The 18,029-nt window shown below is 42.0% G+C and overlaps 1 protein-coding gene across 40 annotated transcripts in view; it reads left to right on the forward strand.

The window, feature by feature from the left end:
• Positions 1 to 18,029, forward strand: part of KIAA1217 (KIAA1217 ortholog) — a 730,776-nt gene that overhangs the window by 635,069 nt on the left and 77,678 nt on the right. For 34 of the 40 annotated variants that reach the window (XM_072749379.1, XM_072749392.1, XM_072749378.1 and 31 more), the window contains 2 exons: positions 721 to 919; positions 4,843 to 4,936. In XM_072749379.1, the coding sequence (XP_072605480.1) occupies positions 721 to 919; positions 4,843 to 4,936 (293 nt within the window). Of the gene's footprint in view, positions 1 to 720; positions 920 to 3,676; positions 4,238 to 4,842; positions 4,937 to 13,810; positions 14,424 to 18,029 lie in introns of those variants that run through there. The other 6 variants (XM_026013629.2, XM_072749396.1, XM_072749387.1 and 3 more) reach the window with 2 other exon arrangements.

Below are 18,029 nucleotides of genomic sequence, written 5' to 3' on the forward strand. Positions count from 1 at the left end.
ACTTGCTAATGCTAATTGGTCAAAACAAGTCGCATGGCCAAGCCCAGAGTCAATGTGGGAAGAGACCACACTCCACAGGGGCATGAATAATTTGAGGTATGGTTCATTGGAGCCCTGAGAACTCTAAAATTCTCTGATCTTATGCTTCTGTTTTTCTTTGTGTAACTGACTTGTTCCATTTTCTTTCTGAAGCATTGGAATGCCAGATTCTTTTCTTGTTGTAGTTTCATTTGGTATAAACATTCAATAAATATGTATTAGAGCCACAGTAATGTTGTAGCCTTAAAATGTTTCTGAATGGATTATAAAGATGTGAACTATATAGCTTATCCCTCGCTGTAATGATTATGTTGTTAGTTAATGAAAAACATGAGAGACACCATCCTACATGGTCAAATTCCCAAATATACCTTTCAAGGGGATAAAGTATTGTCTTTTGCTTTAGGCTACCAGAGAGTAGCTTCTTGTCCTTTTGGTTTTCAAATAGTTGAAAATTAGCGTCTTTAACATCTGCCTGGACTCCAAAGAATAAAAGTGAATGTTCGTGTGATAACCAGAAAGTGCATTCCTTGGAAATTCCAAACAAACATCTCCTATTACACACTTCCCAAGCTTGTCCTAACCCTTACTGCCTGTGGTAAGACAGAAATGGCTAAGCTTTTGCTGCGTGTTGTGGGCATCTTGATCTGGGACTGATGACTGTGTTCATCTTGCATGCAGGGGTTCTCTATCTCCAGTATGGGGATGAAACCAAGCAGCTCAGGATGCCGAATGAAATCACAAGTGCAGACACAATCCGTGCTCTCTTCGTAAGTGCCTTTCCGCAGCAGCTCACCATGAAGATGCTAGAATCGCCCAGTGTCGCCATTTACATCAAAGATGAAAGCAGAAATGTTTATTATGAACTAAACGATGTAAGGTAGGTTGTTACGTTGTGTGTGTGTGTGTGTGTGTGTGTCCACCATACTGCAGTTAGCATTGCTACACTTTACTGAGTCCTAATCTTTCTGTGTCCCCATGAAGGCTACTATTACCCTACCTAGTAGGTTCACCTTACCCAGGTGTGAATTCACTATCTGTTTTCTATAATCCATTTATAAGGTCTGGTTTACAAAGATGAGGACAGACTTCTCCTGCCTAGATCTTGGCCTATTACCTCTGAAAAGAATATAAGAAATAGTCTAGTGCCCTGTTTATCTAAAAGTTAGGGAAAGCGAGGCCCAGAAGGTGGTAGAAAGACTTGATCAATAGCATAAGGCCATGCTTGTGACTGGAACTTCCCTGGCTCTTTCTCAAGTGCTTTTCCCCCCACAGAGACTATGAACATTTTAGGCAATGATCCCATTGGGCCATTATTTACACCAGCAGGTTAGAGTAGAAGCAGCAGACCCTATGCTATTGTCCACAAGAAAAGAGGCTTAGAAGCATTCTCTATCTCTATGTTTTTCATAAATAGTTGGCCTTACCAAAGGATCTTACTTTTTAGGTGGGCTTTCTTCAGAGCCCCGAGGAGAATGTATCCTCAAATGAGGCTCAGTGGACTCATGCTATTGAAGGGGGCACAGAAATAAAAGCATATGTATCTACTGTGGTGGTGGTATGTCCAGAGAGAAAGGGACCCATCTGATCTCTCCGAGCCAAAGAGCCTGACAAATTAGAACTTAAATTAGCAAAAACAAGGAGTCGCTAGTAAAGCCCTAGACATTTTAGAACTTAAAAAATTATTTAGTAACTAATTCAGCCCTTCTATTTTATGGGACCAGAAGCTCAGATGCATAAAATTAAGAGACTTATTCAATATCACACAGCCAATTCATTTTCAGGCATGGCCCCAGACCTGATTGTCCACATGATTTGTGAAGAGTTTTTTTATTCCCTCAGAATATTCCCTGCTCAATTGATCGTCCACAACGTGGATTTTTGGGTTCCTGCCCCATGGGGAGAGCAGGATGCCCTGTTTCTCCATCATGAAATTAATAGAAACCACTTTTTAAAAATATGCCTCTAGTGCATAACAAATGTAAACTGATAAATATCTAATGATGATCTCAAATGACATATTTAGGCGTGTGCCAAGGTGTGTATGAGTCATTTAAGGCTTTCAAAGTTTGATGCATGCCCTAAGGTATAGTGCTACATCTATTGCACAACCTTGCTACCTTTAAAAGATGTGTTTAAATATTCATGGGTATCAGAAAATTCATGTTCGTTTTTTGAAATAAATTATTAATCAGCCTGTCACTAAAAAAAATCAAATTTATAGAGCGTAAACGTAAATATGAAGTAATCATATTGTATCTAAGGAGCATGTTTGTGGTCATATAATCCCAAGTAGTGTTTTTATAGCAATGTTCTTGAATTGCCATGTTTTGCAGTTAGAGGACTGGAGAGAAATGGCAATACTAAATCTGTACGAAAAGACATAAAGCCACTTTTGACTATGGAGCTCAAGCCTAATGAAGTTATTTGGAACAGTTGTATCCCACTGTCCTGCAGCCCCTGCAAGCATTTTTATTTTTATTTTTAAAATTTTTTTTTCATGCAAGCATTTTTAAATTGCAATGAGTCATGATTTTCTAGGTCCTTTCCCAAACCTCAAAGTGTTCCTGCTAGGGCTCCCTTTACACATTCTTCTGGAGTGTCGTGAGGAAGTCGAGGAGGGAGAAAGAAATGAGAGGGAAGACAAAGAAGAAACAGTCCCCTCAACTTTCAAATTGAGATGATTCTCCTTGATGCAAAAGAAGAGATCCTTTCTTTAAACATTAACAATTTTCATTTAATATGTTTACATTTGTGAAAGTGATTCTTTAAAAATCTAATTTCGAATGTTTGATGGGGATGTTACTGAATTATAAGTTTATCTATAATTTTACTTTTCAGTGTTTTGATTTACCTATAAAAATGGACCTAAATATTTTTTTTAAGATTATTTATTTATTCATGAGAGACACACAGAGAGAGACGCAGGCTCCATGCAGGGAGCCCGATGTGGGACTCGATCCCGGGACTCCAGGATTACACCCTGGGCCGAAGGCAGGCTCTAAACTGCTGAGCCACCCAGGGACCTAAAAGTATTTAAGTGGATAAAGCGTTTTTATTTGGTGATGAATATGTTTATACTAGATGATCCTATGTCTGAATTTTCTAAAGGAAAATTCCAAATTCAAATTCTCTCTTTGCTTATATGCATAAAATATCTCAATTATATTTTATTTGAATGGTACGATAAATTCTCACCATCAACACTATATACATTCTCCCTCTCCCCCTGCAAAATATACCATGTAGATCACCCCTGAGGACAATGGCTTTAATTTTTGGAGCCCAGAGGTAAATTTCCTTTCACATCCAGTGTTTTTGAAGTGCGAGTGTATTTGTTAAGCATTTAACTATTTCACCACTGTGTTTCCTTAGGGAAGTGCTATAGAGCATTTAGGTTGAAGTTCCGTGTTGTAAATGTTGCCATGGTAAACGCAATCTGGGCCTTTACTGTTGGTTCATCTTGGATGAGCATGTTTCTAAATTAATCATAAACCAACCTCATGTATTTTAAATACCTTTAGAATCACACAAAGTTTTTTTCATGGCTCAACTGAGGTTTTCAGCTTTCATATTGTCACGTGGGGGTGGGGTTTCCCTTCAGTGGATCCCCGTGTCCCCCCACCTTCTGTGAGCTCTTGCCTTCATAGTAACCTAACCAGGGCTGCATGCTCCCCCTTCCGCCAGCTTGTAATGAGCTCCTTGAAGTCTGGAGAAACCCTGCAAGCTTGGGCTAGTCATTGCTTCAAAGCAATTACTGACAGATATTTAAAGGAGGAAGGCAAGACTAGTCCCAAGAATCCTCCACTTCATTTAAAACAAAGCATAACCCAGGAATCCCAGAGATTGCGATCAGCCCACAGAACGTGTGGCTGCACCTGGGAGGAAGGAATGCCTCTTTGTGCACACATTCCCCGGAGCTCAGCACGCCGGCCCTGGAGGGACACAGCGTAGATGGCGCTGCAAGTGCCCCAGGTGGCCCTTCTGCGAGGAGAGCTGAATGTGGGCGGAGGAGGACTTCGTAGACATTCCTATGCATTTAAATAATTTTAAGGTAGGCTCCAAGCAAGATGTGGGACTTCTGTCCTGTGCCGCAGTGTGATGGACTCCAGCGCTCTACATGCTGGACTCAGAAGGAGAAACAGAAGAGCGGAAGGTTCTAGCTGCTGCTCTTCCTTCTGAACACCCTGCACATCCAGTAAGTTAGCTTGTGTGTACACAAGTATTTTTAATAGCCACTACGGGAGGAAAAGAAAGGCATTACAAAGATACCAGTAGTTTTGATCTTTGTGGTATTTTTTTTCCTGGACCGCAAATATATTCTCTGTTCCTTGCCGAAAGTGTTTGAAGGAAAAACCATTTTCCTTTGTGTGCATTCATAAGATAAGCAGAAAACCAGGTGTTTGGGCAAAGTAAACTATTAAATATTTAAATATTAACCAAATCCTTTTGAACCTATTGTAAATATTGGAGCTTTACAGTCCCTAAAAGTGTTAGCTTTCCTTGCTTAAATCTGGAAAGGGAGTCCACATTCACCTGTATTTGTGGCTGGAGGATCACAGGGAAAACAAGTATTTTTCCAGAGGAGCAAAGACAGGAAAGAAAAGCTGAAGTCACTTTTCTCCTCTTCCTTATTTATTTTTGCCGATTTTATGTTGAAAGAACTTTTTGTCCAGTTGACAGTAGACGGCAGTTGGATTGTCTATTCACGTCTTTTACCTGATCCTGCAGAGATCAGGCAAAGGGAATGGCCAAAGTAAGACTCCTTTCATCTGCCATAGTCATTGATGTGTTTGATTCCAGGAACATTCAGGACAGATCGCTCCTCAAAGTGTACAACAAGGACCCTGCACATGCATTCAACCACACGCCGAAAACTGTGAACGGAGACATGAGGGTAAGTGTTTCTGTTCCGTTTCTAATTTTATTTGATGGGTCAGACCATCCTTTTTTCTGGCACGGTCTCCAGATGCTGTGACACCTCAACACCGGGTTTCAGGGCTTCTCACCGCTCATCTTGTCTGATGATTCATGATTTGTTCTTGGTAAAGAAATCAGGTTTCCCAGACATTTGGGGCAAAGGGACTGAAATAGAGCCTGACGCATCCTCATTTATCTGTAAGCATGGAGTTTAGTTGTGTCCTCACTCCAAGGGGATCCTGAAAATCTTTGTCTAAAAGCACTCTTGGTCCATGTACATTAATTTTACTCAGAGGATCTCTTGCTATTTTTCCTACAATTAAAACAAAATTAGCACACAAACAACAACAACCCCTTTAAAATTCCATGTAGAACCAATTAATATTCTTATATCAGCTATTCCAAGCAAGCCTTAGCATTCTAAATAAATTATTCACCTTCTAATTCAGGACTGTTTGCTGCTGTACTGTATTAAATATTATCCAACCTTATCTGAATCACGTTCAAGGCATAGTCCAAAAATCTGCATGATTTGGGAGCTGAAATTCTCTAGATTTAGATCATCTCAGAAGATTATCCAAACGTTCAAAGCACACAGGGATGTTTTGAAGAGAAAAGAACAGGGAAACAGAAAAAGACAGATTTTAAAATCATATTAATGCAGGTTTGCTAAAAAGGGGATGGAGTTTCTAACAATAGAGCCACATTGCCCTCCAGCTGTACCTCCTCCCCACCACACACACAAATTTAGAAGTTGCTGCACCATTTTCTACCATCTTTTCTGAGGCTTAGCACTCTGCTGCATGCTGGAGTTTAACTGGGAAAAAAAGTAAATGAATATGTTTTCTTGCCAAAGAAGCCCAAGGCACTGCCTGTCCTAGTGCTGTGGTAGGTAGCATTCCCAAGGTGAGGCTGTCTCTACTTCCCGACAGGATGTATCAGTTTGCTATTGCTGCTATAACAAATTAATACACGGTTAGTGGCTTAAAATGACATAGATTTGCTATCTTACAGTTCTAGGGGTCAGAAGTCCAACATTGTCCTCAGTAAATTCAAGGGGTCATCGGCAGGCCATCAGCTTTCCTTTCTGGAAGCTCTAGAGAGAATGTTTCCTTTTTTCCCCACCTCCTAGAGGTCACGCACATTCCTTGCTTTGCAGTCCCCTCTTTCCATCTTCAGACTCAGCCAAACAGCATCTCTCTGACCCGGCTTCCATGATCACATGTCTAAACCTCCTTCTTCCACATTTAAGGACACTTGGGCTCATCCAACCTGCCACAATGATTTCCTTATTTTAAGGCCAACTGATTAGCAACCTTAATCCCTCTTTCTTGTGCAGTCAGGGGTTCAGCAGCTTAGGATGCAGACATCTTTGGGGGACCTTGGTTCTGCCTACCCCACACAGTGTATGAGCTTAGGACCAAGAGGCCAGGAGATCCGATAGAAAGTGCTGGAAGAATTTCTAGGGAATTCTGGACTGGAATATGAGTGATGACATTGTGGGATCAGAGCCCACACTTGGGGAGGAAAAGGCCTCTTACGTCCTCAACTGCTGCTTTTTTTTATGTCAGAAATGATGTGCGATTTGAAGTGAGGGCTGTGTTGCTACTTCAGAAAATCTAGGATTTTGAGGCTTATTTTTAGCTAGTTACACTTTAAATGTAAACCAGCACCACGTGAAGACAGATTGAGTCATGCTGATCACGAAACATGGACTGAGTGTTACTGTATCCTTGCTTTTTATTATTTTGTTATTCTTTCTCAGCGACATTCATAAGAGGCTTTGTTCCCTTGGATGTCTTTATTTTTTTGATATGTCTGGCCTTCGAACTGGAGTTTCACGGTACTCTGAGTTCTGTTTCTGTTACGCAGAGCCCACACGGGGACCCCAGAATCGCCTCCGAAAATCCTGTTTATGGTGGGGGGAGGACACCTGTTTTAACTCTTAAGCAGATGTGGTCCTGACATAAGGACCAGCAGTGAGCATGTGGAGACTCAAATATCAACCATATGGACAAAGCCCTATCAGAATTCAGAACTCTTGCCCTGGGTTTCAGTCAAGTTCTGCTTTTACTTTTAAACGAGACCCTAACAATCTTTTGGTGTGGCCCACAACCTCCTTCAGACAGCATTTTTGTGTGAGGAACTCAGCTGTTGGCCCCAGATGTCAAGACAACAAACGTACACCATCCAGCCCACAGACACGCTTTTAGGTTTCCGAGAAGACAACTTTAAAAACGAGAAATAGGGGATTCCTGGGTGGCTCAGCGGTTGAGCATCTGCCTTTGGTTCAGGGTGTGATCCTGGAGTCCCGGGATCGAGTCCCACAGCAGGCTCCCCTCCTTCTGCCTATGTCTCTGTCTCTCTCTGTGTGTCTCATGAATAAATAAATAAAATCTTAAAAAAAAAAAAAAAAGAAAGAAAAAGAAACAAGAAATAGAACCTGGCTTTGAAAGCAACGAGGTGCCATCAGGCCTGCAGTTTGTCACCTGGTCCCTCTTCACAGATTCCAGAAGCTAACAGACATGAAACTCCTTCAGCCTCACGTTTTGGCTGTGGAGGTTGGAATTCTCGTTCCTTCTCTGTGAATGTAGCTGCCTTGCCCTTAAAGGAGAGGAGGCTTTGCTGAGTCCGGCCTGGAGCCCAGCTGCGTTACCCCATCACTTATGGGGAAGAATGGAAGGAGAGAACAGAGCAGGGATCAATTGTTATAGACTAAACCAAGCTGCATGATGGGTTGAGGAAAGCCTCACCCTTCCACATGTTTGCAATGAGCACGTGGCCATGAAGGAATTTGATGATAACTCCTCATACGAGGCGGTTACGCACGCAGCCCCACACCTGGTGTCACTGACCCTCAACCTGCGGCCCCCAGACTCAGCGTGGGACAGCCCCCCCAGCTGCCCACTCACAACCGGTAAACACACATCTCAGGACAGACACTGGTTGGATAGAGCAGAGGCCCAGAAACAGGGACACCAAAACCCAGAGGTGGCCTCCGAGACTGCCCTTAAATCAGGACTTTCAGATCTTAACCTGTGAAACCAGAGAAGACATGAGACTGAATCTACAAGAATCACCAGAGCAGTGTTATGATGGTGGTGGTGTTCCTCAGGAAGCGTGTTAAAGTATTAAGTTTGAGGCTGTGGGCCCCAGAGCATGCATAGAATATGTGCCTGGTAGGGAAAACATGTGTCTTGTTTTCCACTTAGCGGCTAGCTGAGCACTTTTGAGGCGAGTCTGTGGAAGGAGACTTGTGGTTCTCTGCTGGAACTGAGCACTCCCGGGTCCTGATTCTTTGCACGTGGGTGCAAATCACTCTGATCTAATTTAATCACAGGGCCATTGTTTCCTTACAAAATTAGATAGAAAGCTTTGAAATTTAGCTCCCAAGGGATTGAGCTCACCATATGGAAGAGGCCCTCTTGCAAAATTAGGTATTCACTCACAGGGCTGGTAATTCACAAATGTACAACTCAGAGATGAGCCATTCCATCTTGTGGCTCTCGGAGGGTACCAGTGACTTCCTGTCCACCAAACCCAGTGGCTTTTTCTGCAGTTTGGGGGCTTTTCCACCTTCTAGCACACTTTGAGATGACTTCCTGAGATTTTTGGCTTCCATCATTCAGTTCTTTCCCTCGTTTATCTTTCATTTTTACTTAGATATGACAGCTCCCAGATTTTCATTTAGAACACCCTCCCCAGAACTGGCCCTACGTCTTAAATTTCCTAATACCAAAATCAGTCCCTGCATCCCAGGCCTCTTTTATTTCAGCTCTGCCTTGATACCAATAAATGGTCTTCTTAGAAACCTTGGTTTCTATTTTAAACTGCCATTTCTAAATCTCTTGCTTATGTTCAAACACATCTCAGCCTGCTTCATTCACTAACTCTTCTCCCTCCTGCCCCTAAATGGTCTTCAGTATGCTCAAGTGGACTTTACCAATGCGTGTGGGTATGAATTTGCTTTTTTAAAAAATCTGCGTCCTTTCACTTGTACTGTTTTTTTTTTTTTAAGATTTTATTTATGTATTCATGAGAGACACAGAAAGAGGCAGAGACACAGGCAGAGGGAGAAGCAGGCTCCCTGCAAGGAGCCCAATGAGGGACTCGATCCCAGGACCCTGAGATCATGCCCTGAGCTGAAGGCAGATGCTCAACCACTGAGCCACTGAGATGCCCCCAGACTTGTGGTTTTAATCTTACTGCTGACTTAACCATTATGTCAGCATGGATGACACTTGAAATTATAACCCTAGCTCTGCCATTTCTCTAGACTCCAAGAGCCCAATCTTCAACTTCCAAGTGGCTCTCTCCATATGGATATTTTTCCAATGTGTCCATTGTTTCCCATTGAAGAAAAAAAATCCTAATTTTTTTTTCTCTTAAGTCTTTTTCCTGCTTGTTTTTTCTATTTTTATGCAGGGTAGAGTGACATTGATGGGGGGTGTATGTGCATTTTGAGGGGCGGGGAAGAAGAGATTTAAAAAGTTGAGTTATCAGTGATTCTTAAATTGCTTAACTTCTGTTTCTCAACACATCCCTCAGTTACCAGAACTGGTCCAGGCCATTCAGCAAGGCCTCTTACCGATGCCTCTTCTACCATTGCCACCCCTGCTCTCACGACAGCCAACTTTTTTGAGCATTTACTGAGCACTCTTCGAGGTGATCTCATTTAATCCCCAAGACAACATTTTGAAGCAGGTATTGGTGTAAGCCCTTCTATTAACAGCTCAGAAAACAGTTGTTTTGGTATGTTAAGAAATTTGCCCAAGACCGCACAGCTAGACAGAGGCCGAGCTGAGATATGAACCCAGGTAGGTGGGCTCCAGATCTCCGGCTCTTAGCAACACTGCTCTGCTGCTTTAGTTCTAGCGTTCAATGTTTTTCTAGCAATCAGTCATGCAACAGCCCTTAGCCATGCTCCCAGTTCTCCTTACCCCAGTCCAACAACCACTTTTCCAGCCATCCCCCCAAGCCCACCACACAGAGCTGATGGTCAGTATCACCTGCATCCAGATACCTAAGCAGAGCCTCCTCACAGTTCTTACTCCGGGTATCTGAAGTGCCCTCTCCCGCCCCACAGATTCACCATTCAAAATTCCTTCCATCCAATATACTACAGGACAACTGCCTAATCCCTTCAATAAACCGCTGGCCTGAAAAAAAAAAAAAGTGGGCGGGAACACTGTATGTTTCCCAGGTCACGTCTATACCATAACAACCGAATGCCATGAATGCACCATGTTGGGATGCTGATTGGAGCAACCAACTGTAAAAGATATGTTTGAAACTCTTTGGGAAATTTGAACATGTGTTAGGAATCAGGTGATGTTAGGGACAACTGGTAATTCTGTGGGGTATAATAATGGCTTGGTGGTTATGCTTTTTAAAATGATACATACTAAGTATTTACAGGCAAAATGATATGATGAATGGGATTTGCTTCAAAATACCCCAGCAGAGAAAACAAAAACAGCAGAGAGAAGTGAAACAAAGTTGGTAAACTGCTGAAAAATGTCTCAGGTGGATGACAGGAGTTCACTAGATTATTTTCTCTATTGTTTCTGAATGGTCGACAATTTCCATTTTGAGATGTTAAAACATAAAAACTTGTTTCTCGAGGCCAAATAAAAGGCCACCTACCTGATGAGGCTCTCCCTAATGCTTTGACACAATTTATCTTTCCTTTCCTGGGGCGTGTTGCACGTTGTCCTGGTGTTATAACCATTTAGGTGCATGTGCATCTCCTCCACAAGACTAACTTCCAAAAGTGCAAACCATCTTGTGTTTGTTGTGTTCGCCTCTGTATCCCTCACAAAGTCAGCCACGATGCCTTACCCATGGTGAGTGTAAACACAGAATGCATTGAGTACTATCACGGTAGTGCTGCGATTGCTGTATTATTCATTTTCTGTCATTAACGAGAACCCACTGTAAAAATATCTCTCTGTTCTCATCACCAGAAATAGTTGTGCTTCTCCTGGTTTATTTTTGTCATATGGACACTTTGGATCTTGAAAGTGATCATTTTCCCTCTTTGTGTTGCTACTCTAAGGCTTAGAATTAAATGTGTGGCCCGCCCACAACAAGCGTACAGGCATTTGCCGCGTGTGTTTTGTATGTTGGCTTTGTTCCTGGCCTCTCTTTATAATTTTCCTACTTTCATCTTTTTTGTCATATGCTCCACTTTTTGACTTTTTAGAGGCAAAACTGTAATAATTTATGTGAATTCTATTAATTTCTTTGTGGAGCCAGGCAGGGTACAAGTAGTATTCATTCTATACCATAGTTCTTCTGGATGTAAGATAACAGACCTTTTTGTATCTACACAGCAGGCAGTGTGTTAACTACTTTGTATACTGATTAGCCAGTAACTCTGCAAAGTAGGTATACTGACTCCATTTTTCCCGATGATGCAACTGAGGCCAAATGAGTCTTTCCCAGGCCCACACAGCTGGTAAATGTCAGACACTGGATTTGAACCCAGTTCTTTCTGACTCTCTGTATTCAGCTATAGCCTTCCTTCCTTGATAATTTATCAAAATTTTTCAAGTTTTGAAATGCTTTCCTAATGAAATTTTAGAACACATAAAATATCCTTTTTTAATATTTGTTTCACTTCTTCTGTTTTAGACCTTTTAAAATAGATCGTATTTATTTATTTGAGAGAGAGAGAGCATGCATGAGTAGGGGGAGGGACAGAGGGAGAAGCACACTCCCCGCTGAGCAGGGAGCCCGATGTGAGGCTCGATCCTAGGACCCTGGGATCATGGCCTGATCCAAAAGCAGATGCTTCACCAACTCAACTCATGGTTGAGTGGCTCAACCATGCTGAGCCACTCAGACGCACCTGTTTGTTTCACTTCTTAACTCCGTTATGTGTCTATTTCATGGCATCTTTTTATATTTAACTTTACTCCATTTTGTTCTCTTTTAGCCAGATATCCCATACCCACCCCCCAAAAATAAAAGAAGTAGTATATGTCATTTAGTATATGTGTCTGAAGTGGCCATGCCAGAGAACTCTTTTTCCCATGAGGCGGTGTTCTGGTTGAGAGGAAGGTTTTGAGGTTTAGGAAGGGATGAAGTAATCCTACAGAAATGGAAGAGAAGAGAATCTCATAGAAATGGAAGTTCCTAGAAGCACTCCTAACTAACCCTCTTTCAAGCATTCAAGGTCCTCTTTTTCGACCCACTGTCAGCAACAGCAGCATTCATGATATACCGACTCCGGGCCAGGTACTGTGCTGAGCATGGCCCTTGTATTCATTCTCATTTGATTTTCCAGCATCCCAGTGTGAGGGGAATTCTTGTCACCCCCTGTTTTCAGATGTGGAAGCTGAAAATCAGTGAGATCAGAGAACTGGCTTAAAGCCACACAGCTCCTCCATGGTAGAACTGGATTGGGAGCCAAGCAGGCCAAGCCCAGAACTGATCTTCTTGCTCACTCTGGTGGGCAGTAGGTCCCACACTACTGCTTTTACCATCAGTGTCCATGTGACACTCATGTGTATAGACCTCACTCAAAAGCTACCATCTTCATCAGGACTTCCCTACCTCCTCCATTTTCCATGCCTTTCTGAGCCTCCACAGAACCTCACCTGCCCACCTCCATCCCTTGACCCACTCACCATCTCCTGCCTGCCACCGACACATCTTAGGTCCCTTCTAAATCCTAAGCCTTTTTGGGGGTGACAATTCCTAACCAGCTTATCTTTGTGCTCTTTATGTTTCCCTCCAGCAATGAGGAAATTCTCATTAACTGTCTAGATGCAGAAGAGGTGTCCTTTCAGCACTTTTCCTATCGCAAACTTTCAGTGAACGCCCCATTTGCTGAGACCAGTACAATGATGATCAGTAAATATAAATCTGAGTTGGCCACACATTCCCGAGCTGATCTCAGTGATAGTTTCTGACCAAAAGGAGAAATAGGAATATCTGCCTGTCCTAACAAATTCCCCATCCTCTCAGTATAATTTTACAGCAGTTAGCAACCGTAAACTTTAAGATGAGAATCACAGATTTGTGAGATTGAAACAAGTGATTGTCAGAAAGGTACACGTTAGCTGCTTTTTAAAAGTTTATTTTCAGAAGTTGAGTTTAGGGATCCCTGGGTGGCGCAGCGGTTTGGCCCCTGCCTTTGGCCCAGGGCGCAATCCTGGAGACCCGGGATCGAATCCCACATCGGGCTCCCGGTGCATGGAGCCTGCTTCTCCCTCTGCCTGTGTCTCTGCCTCTCTCTCTCTCTCTCTCTCTGTGACTATCATAAATAAATAAATTTTTAAAAAATTATAAAAAAAAAAAGAAGTTGAGTTCACCTGCGGTAGAAAGTAAGCTAGCCTCTGGGTACCAAATTAAATAAGACAGATCTTGTCGTGCTGTATTTATAACTCAGTAGGGCACATCTTACTTGCAGAATGAGTGTAGTATTTCCAATACCTCCAAACTCAACGAAGCAGGACTGGTGATTTTAGGGCAGTTAACCCAGCTCCAGGGTTCACTGGTTCACTCACCCAGCCATGATGGGTGATGCTGGCGAACGAGTGTGGTAACTGCCCTCACAAATCTTCTAATCCCGCAGAAGGTCCGAAGTCAATAATCAACCAGTCAATAACCAGTCGTGATGCAGACATCTGGACGTTTCCACGTCAGTTCCAGGCTCTGTGAATTCCTTGTCTCTGTTCTACTATTTGCTTGAGTTGACAGAGTGGAACCCACTTGAGCAATGCATCTAATTATTGCCCCCTCTGTACCATGCTTTTCTGACAGGCAAAAAGAGGTTTATGTTACAATTGGCAAGGAATCACTCTTATTGAAATGATTAGTGAGGCAAACACTTTTTAATACAGTGGCTGTCCGAACACAGTGGATATTTTCTTCCTCCCTAGCTGCTTCCAGTTAGGTTTTATTTTATTTTCTAAGAAGCAAGGAAGGGTAATATATGCACATCTGATATGCAGCTTCCAAGTGATACAAATCTCATCTTTCCTGCTGTGTGGCTGCTTGCTTTTCCTTGCACTTTTTTTTTTTTTTTTGTCATTGAGAGGTTATGACAACATGAGCCATATTGTATTTATAAATATCACGTGTTTCCTTGATATGGCTTGCAGTTTCTGCCAGACAGAACACATGGAAGAAACATTTCTCGTTAGCTCAGCATTGGTTTCAGTTATGCTGATTTCCGGGACAGGAAAAATGCCTTCCTACTCAGATTTAACTTTCATAGAGTAGAAACAAAACCTCTGAATGTCCGTGAAATGGTTTTAACAAGGGTGGATACTGCTCCTTTAAACCACATATTTTGACTAAAAGCTTCCTTCTGTAAAAAAAAGCCCCAAGCCTTGCATTTAGTCACCATAAAGACAGGCAGTGCTGGAAGCGTTCGAGAGATGGGTGGTTTGAAGGTCTCTGCAAGTCTAGAAAGTTTCTTCTAGAAGAGAAAGGGTCACGGAAGATGTAAGGTAAGAACTGTACCTTTATAACAAAATACAATTTGCGGAATATTTTTGTCATGCGGTGGGACGTTTACCTTCAACCGGGTCAGGTCTTCCTGTATTTCAGTTCAATTCAATGAGGAATTAAAATTCCAGGCTTTTAATTTTCACTTCTTACACACTGCTTAGGAGGAAACTTCTTTGTTATTGGCAATAGTCTGTTTAAAAAAAAAAAATTTAAATTACATTCGACTGTCTTCCATCTATAAATCTTATGATCTAGTTTCTGTTTAACCATATAATTAATTTTCTTAACCATATAATTTAAAAAGGATTTAAGGTGTCAACATTATCTGCCAGTACGATCTCACTGATGTATGTGTTTTGTGACCATTTTCAGTGTTTTCATGAAGATGTTGACTTGCATTTAGTTTTTGAGACAACTGTAGAAAATTTGAAGATGTGATAGCAGTGGGAGGGGGACTGGAGTATGTGTCCTTCAACATCCTAGGAAATATTATTTGTTGTTTTTTCCCTTGGGAAAAAACTTTAAATTTTAAATTAAAAATAGCCCTTGTATCTCCGTTTTGACTTTTTTTTTAAAGAAATACCACTGTAAGCTTTTTAAGTAACATGTAAAACTTCTAGTTTTATATAACAGATAAATCCTATTATGTCAGGCTTGATGATTGCCTGAAAAGTCTTTGGCAGAAATCATATGTACTAGAGATGACGATTTTCTCTTATTTGTGCACTAGTTAGGTCACAATACTTTGAATTTTTTAAAAAAGGAATTTGGTAGAGCAGTGTTTCCCTTTAAAGGTTCATGTGTGCATGGATCTGCTTATCCATATTCCTGTGGATATCTTTATCTTACTCTGGAGATGAGTTAATGTGCATGAAAAGTTGTTATCTAGTGTGGTCTAAATAATACATAGTATTTCATTGAGTCATCAGAAAAACTCAACTTCATAGGTACAACTAGACCCATTTTTAGATTGGAAAACTGAGGTCAGAAAAATTAAGTAACAAGATCACACACTCGTAATAACAAAGTTGGAGTTCAAACCCAGGCGGACTCTCTTGCCAGTAGCTAAGAGCTCCAAGTCTGGAGTCAGACACAGACAACTTAACTTGAAAGTAATGATTACAAATAAGCAATGCTTTTTTTGACTCAGGAGAAATTATTTTGTACACTTTGGGAGGGTTTTTGGTTGGTTGGTTAGTTGGTTGGTTCAGATGTGTAGCATCCAAAACCTAATATCAACCCAATAGTCTTTTCAGAGACTTGGTTATGATTCCCTCGGCGTGAAACAAAAACACTAACCAGTAGTTAGTGTGGGGGGGGTTTTGGGCAAACTACCCTTTCCTCTTTGCTCCTTCCTTCCTTGCATCATGGGCTGTGTCACTCGAAAACTGTTTTCATATACCCAGAGCAGGGAGCTTATTCGTGAGCTTGATCTAGAAGTGAGAAGGTGTCTTTGAATGGAGAACTGCCCACATGTCAGGCTACAGCCTGTCAGGCTTTCACAGCAGAGCCACTGCGGGGGAGGACGAGAACAGTGAGTAACGTTGAAGGCAGAAGGTTCTAGAATCTGCGCAGCCAGCGGAGCCAGCTCAGGACCGGGACTGTGACTCTCCTCGCCTGCTCCTGGAGACTGAGGCATCCACTCAGCCACAAAAATATCCCAGTGATTTGTGATGCAGAGTAATTATTGCCGACAGTGTCAACGGGAGATGCTGCTGCTCATCACAGCCCTGCTCTTGGGCTTCGGGACCGAGACAGCTAGCTGCCAACCCCACTTCTGCATAAAATCCAGGAGTGAAAGTTGATTGGGACAGGACCTTCCTTTAGCAGGGACCAGGGTCATTCTCAAGAGTCCTGTGCCAAGGTTGGGGAGTTGGGGAGATGTTTACACCGCACTCTCTACCCTTTGATATCTAAACCACATCCCTTTTCTTGGCTCTTGTAAATACAGATGTTAGTGGAAATTGCCTTTGACTGGGAGCATATGTCCTGCTGTTTTTCAGGTTGTAACCCCAGCACCTACATGCTGCTTTCTTCCTGGGGGTTGGCTTTTCTGTTTTCCCTGTGGGTCCCCATCAGGGTAACCCAGACTATAGGAAATGGTTTCCTACCACATCCACGCAGGCTCCCTCCATGGATGGGAGGGACCTCCATGGTCTTGCCCTGTAAGAGGGCTTCCAGATGACTGTTCTTTTCATTACACTATTTCTAAAATTTCTCAGGTGAGCATGTGTTACTTTTATTTAAATTTGTGTGTATGGCAGGGGAGCACACATTAGCCTTTCACAGAGAAAATGAATGTGTTCAAAGTGCATATCAACTGGTGGTAGGGTGTTTCCTCTCAGCCCTGCTTTTCTTCCCATCAGGCCAGTGATCCCTTTGCTTGCGCGTAATTTGCAGGAGCAATACTATGCCTGCGACTGTAGATTTGTGACTGAAGGGATACCTGGTAGTTGGTGCAACCTCAAGAAACAGAAAGCCTGCCTTATTTGGAATCGTAGGATGTCAGAGGTGGAAAGAAGGTCCTACCCATCATCTTTTATAACCCGTTCACCTGTCAGTGGGACTCGGGAGGCCTAGCATGGTTAGAATGGCTTGGGTAACAAGATCACACAATAAGGAAGGGACAAATATAGGGCTGGAGCCCCAAGCCACCTGTCCCTCAGACCAGCCTTTTGCCTATTGCCAGCACTTCCGTGCTTTTGTTCTGGCCTCTTTGGGTCCCATTGGATTGATTTAGGAAAATGTTGTCTGTCTGGCTTCTTGTAGGCAGCCATTGTTGGAGATGAATATAACCAGGCTTCACATCCTCTCCATGGCAGCACATGTCTATAGTGGGACCAGAGCTCATTAATTGGAAATGCATGGGCCTAGACCAAAAATAAATGGATTTTGAACTAACCAGATTTAGATGATCCAATATTTTTATTGAGGGAGAATAAGCCATCAAGTCAACTGAAAAACAGCAGCTGCTTCAAATTATGAGATGCTTTGAATAAAACAATACATATTGGCTTAAAAGGCTTGTATTGTATTATAATGTTATTTTGAAAAGTCAGCCTCTTTGCTAAGGAATATGGCTCCTGCCATGACTCTGTTTAAAATATTAATGTATTACTGCCCAGAAGACTTTCAAAGTTGGTTTTTACTTGGAACCAGTGATTTTCAGTGGCACGTAGAAAAACAGGTTTTTACATTTTAATAATTATGTCTTCATGAGTATTAGAGAGGACAAAGAACCAGAGAGTTAATGAACATTATTGCTTTATCACAACTAAGTAAAAAAAAAAAAAAAAAAAAAGTCAACTTGAAATTGACTTAAAGAAAACCATTAATGGGTAATAGAGCACTGTTGGTGCAAGGAAATGGCCAAAATGGTGACAGTATCTTGTTAGCGAGTGAAGTGTAAAGACCAAGGCTTTAAGACAAAGGATGACACAGGGGCTTGTGAGGACAGAGCAGAATGTCATTAAAGATTGTATCGTTGAAAAAAAATGAACTGTTTCGACGTCAGAATCAAAACTAATGGTTGTTTAAGGGTTCTCAAGGACTCCAGCACTTTGTTATTTGGCACAAAAGAAGAGTTGTTCATTAAATCAGTTTTG

The sequence above is a fragment of the Vulpes vulpes genome, chromosome 2 (assembly GCF_048418805.1).
Source record: "Vulpes vulpes isolate BD-2025 chromosome 2, VulVul3, whole genome shotgun sequence".
Lineage (NCBI taxonomy): Eukaryota > Metazoa > Chordata > Mammalia > Carnivora > Canidae > Vulpes > Vulpes vulpes.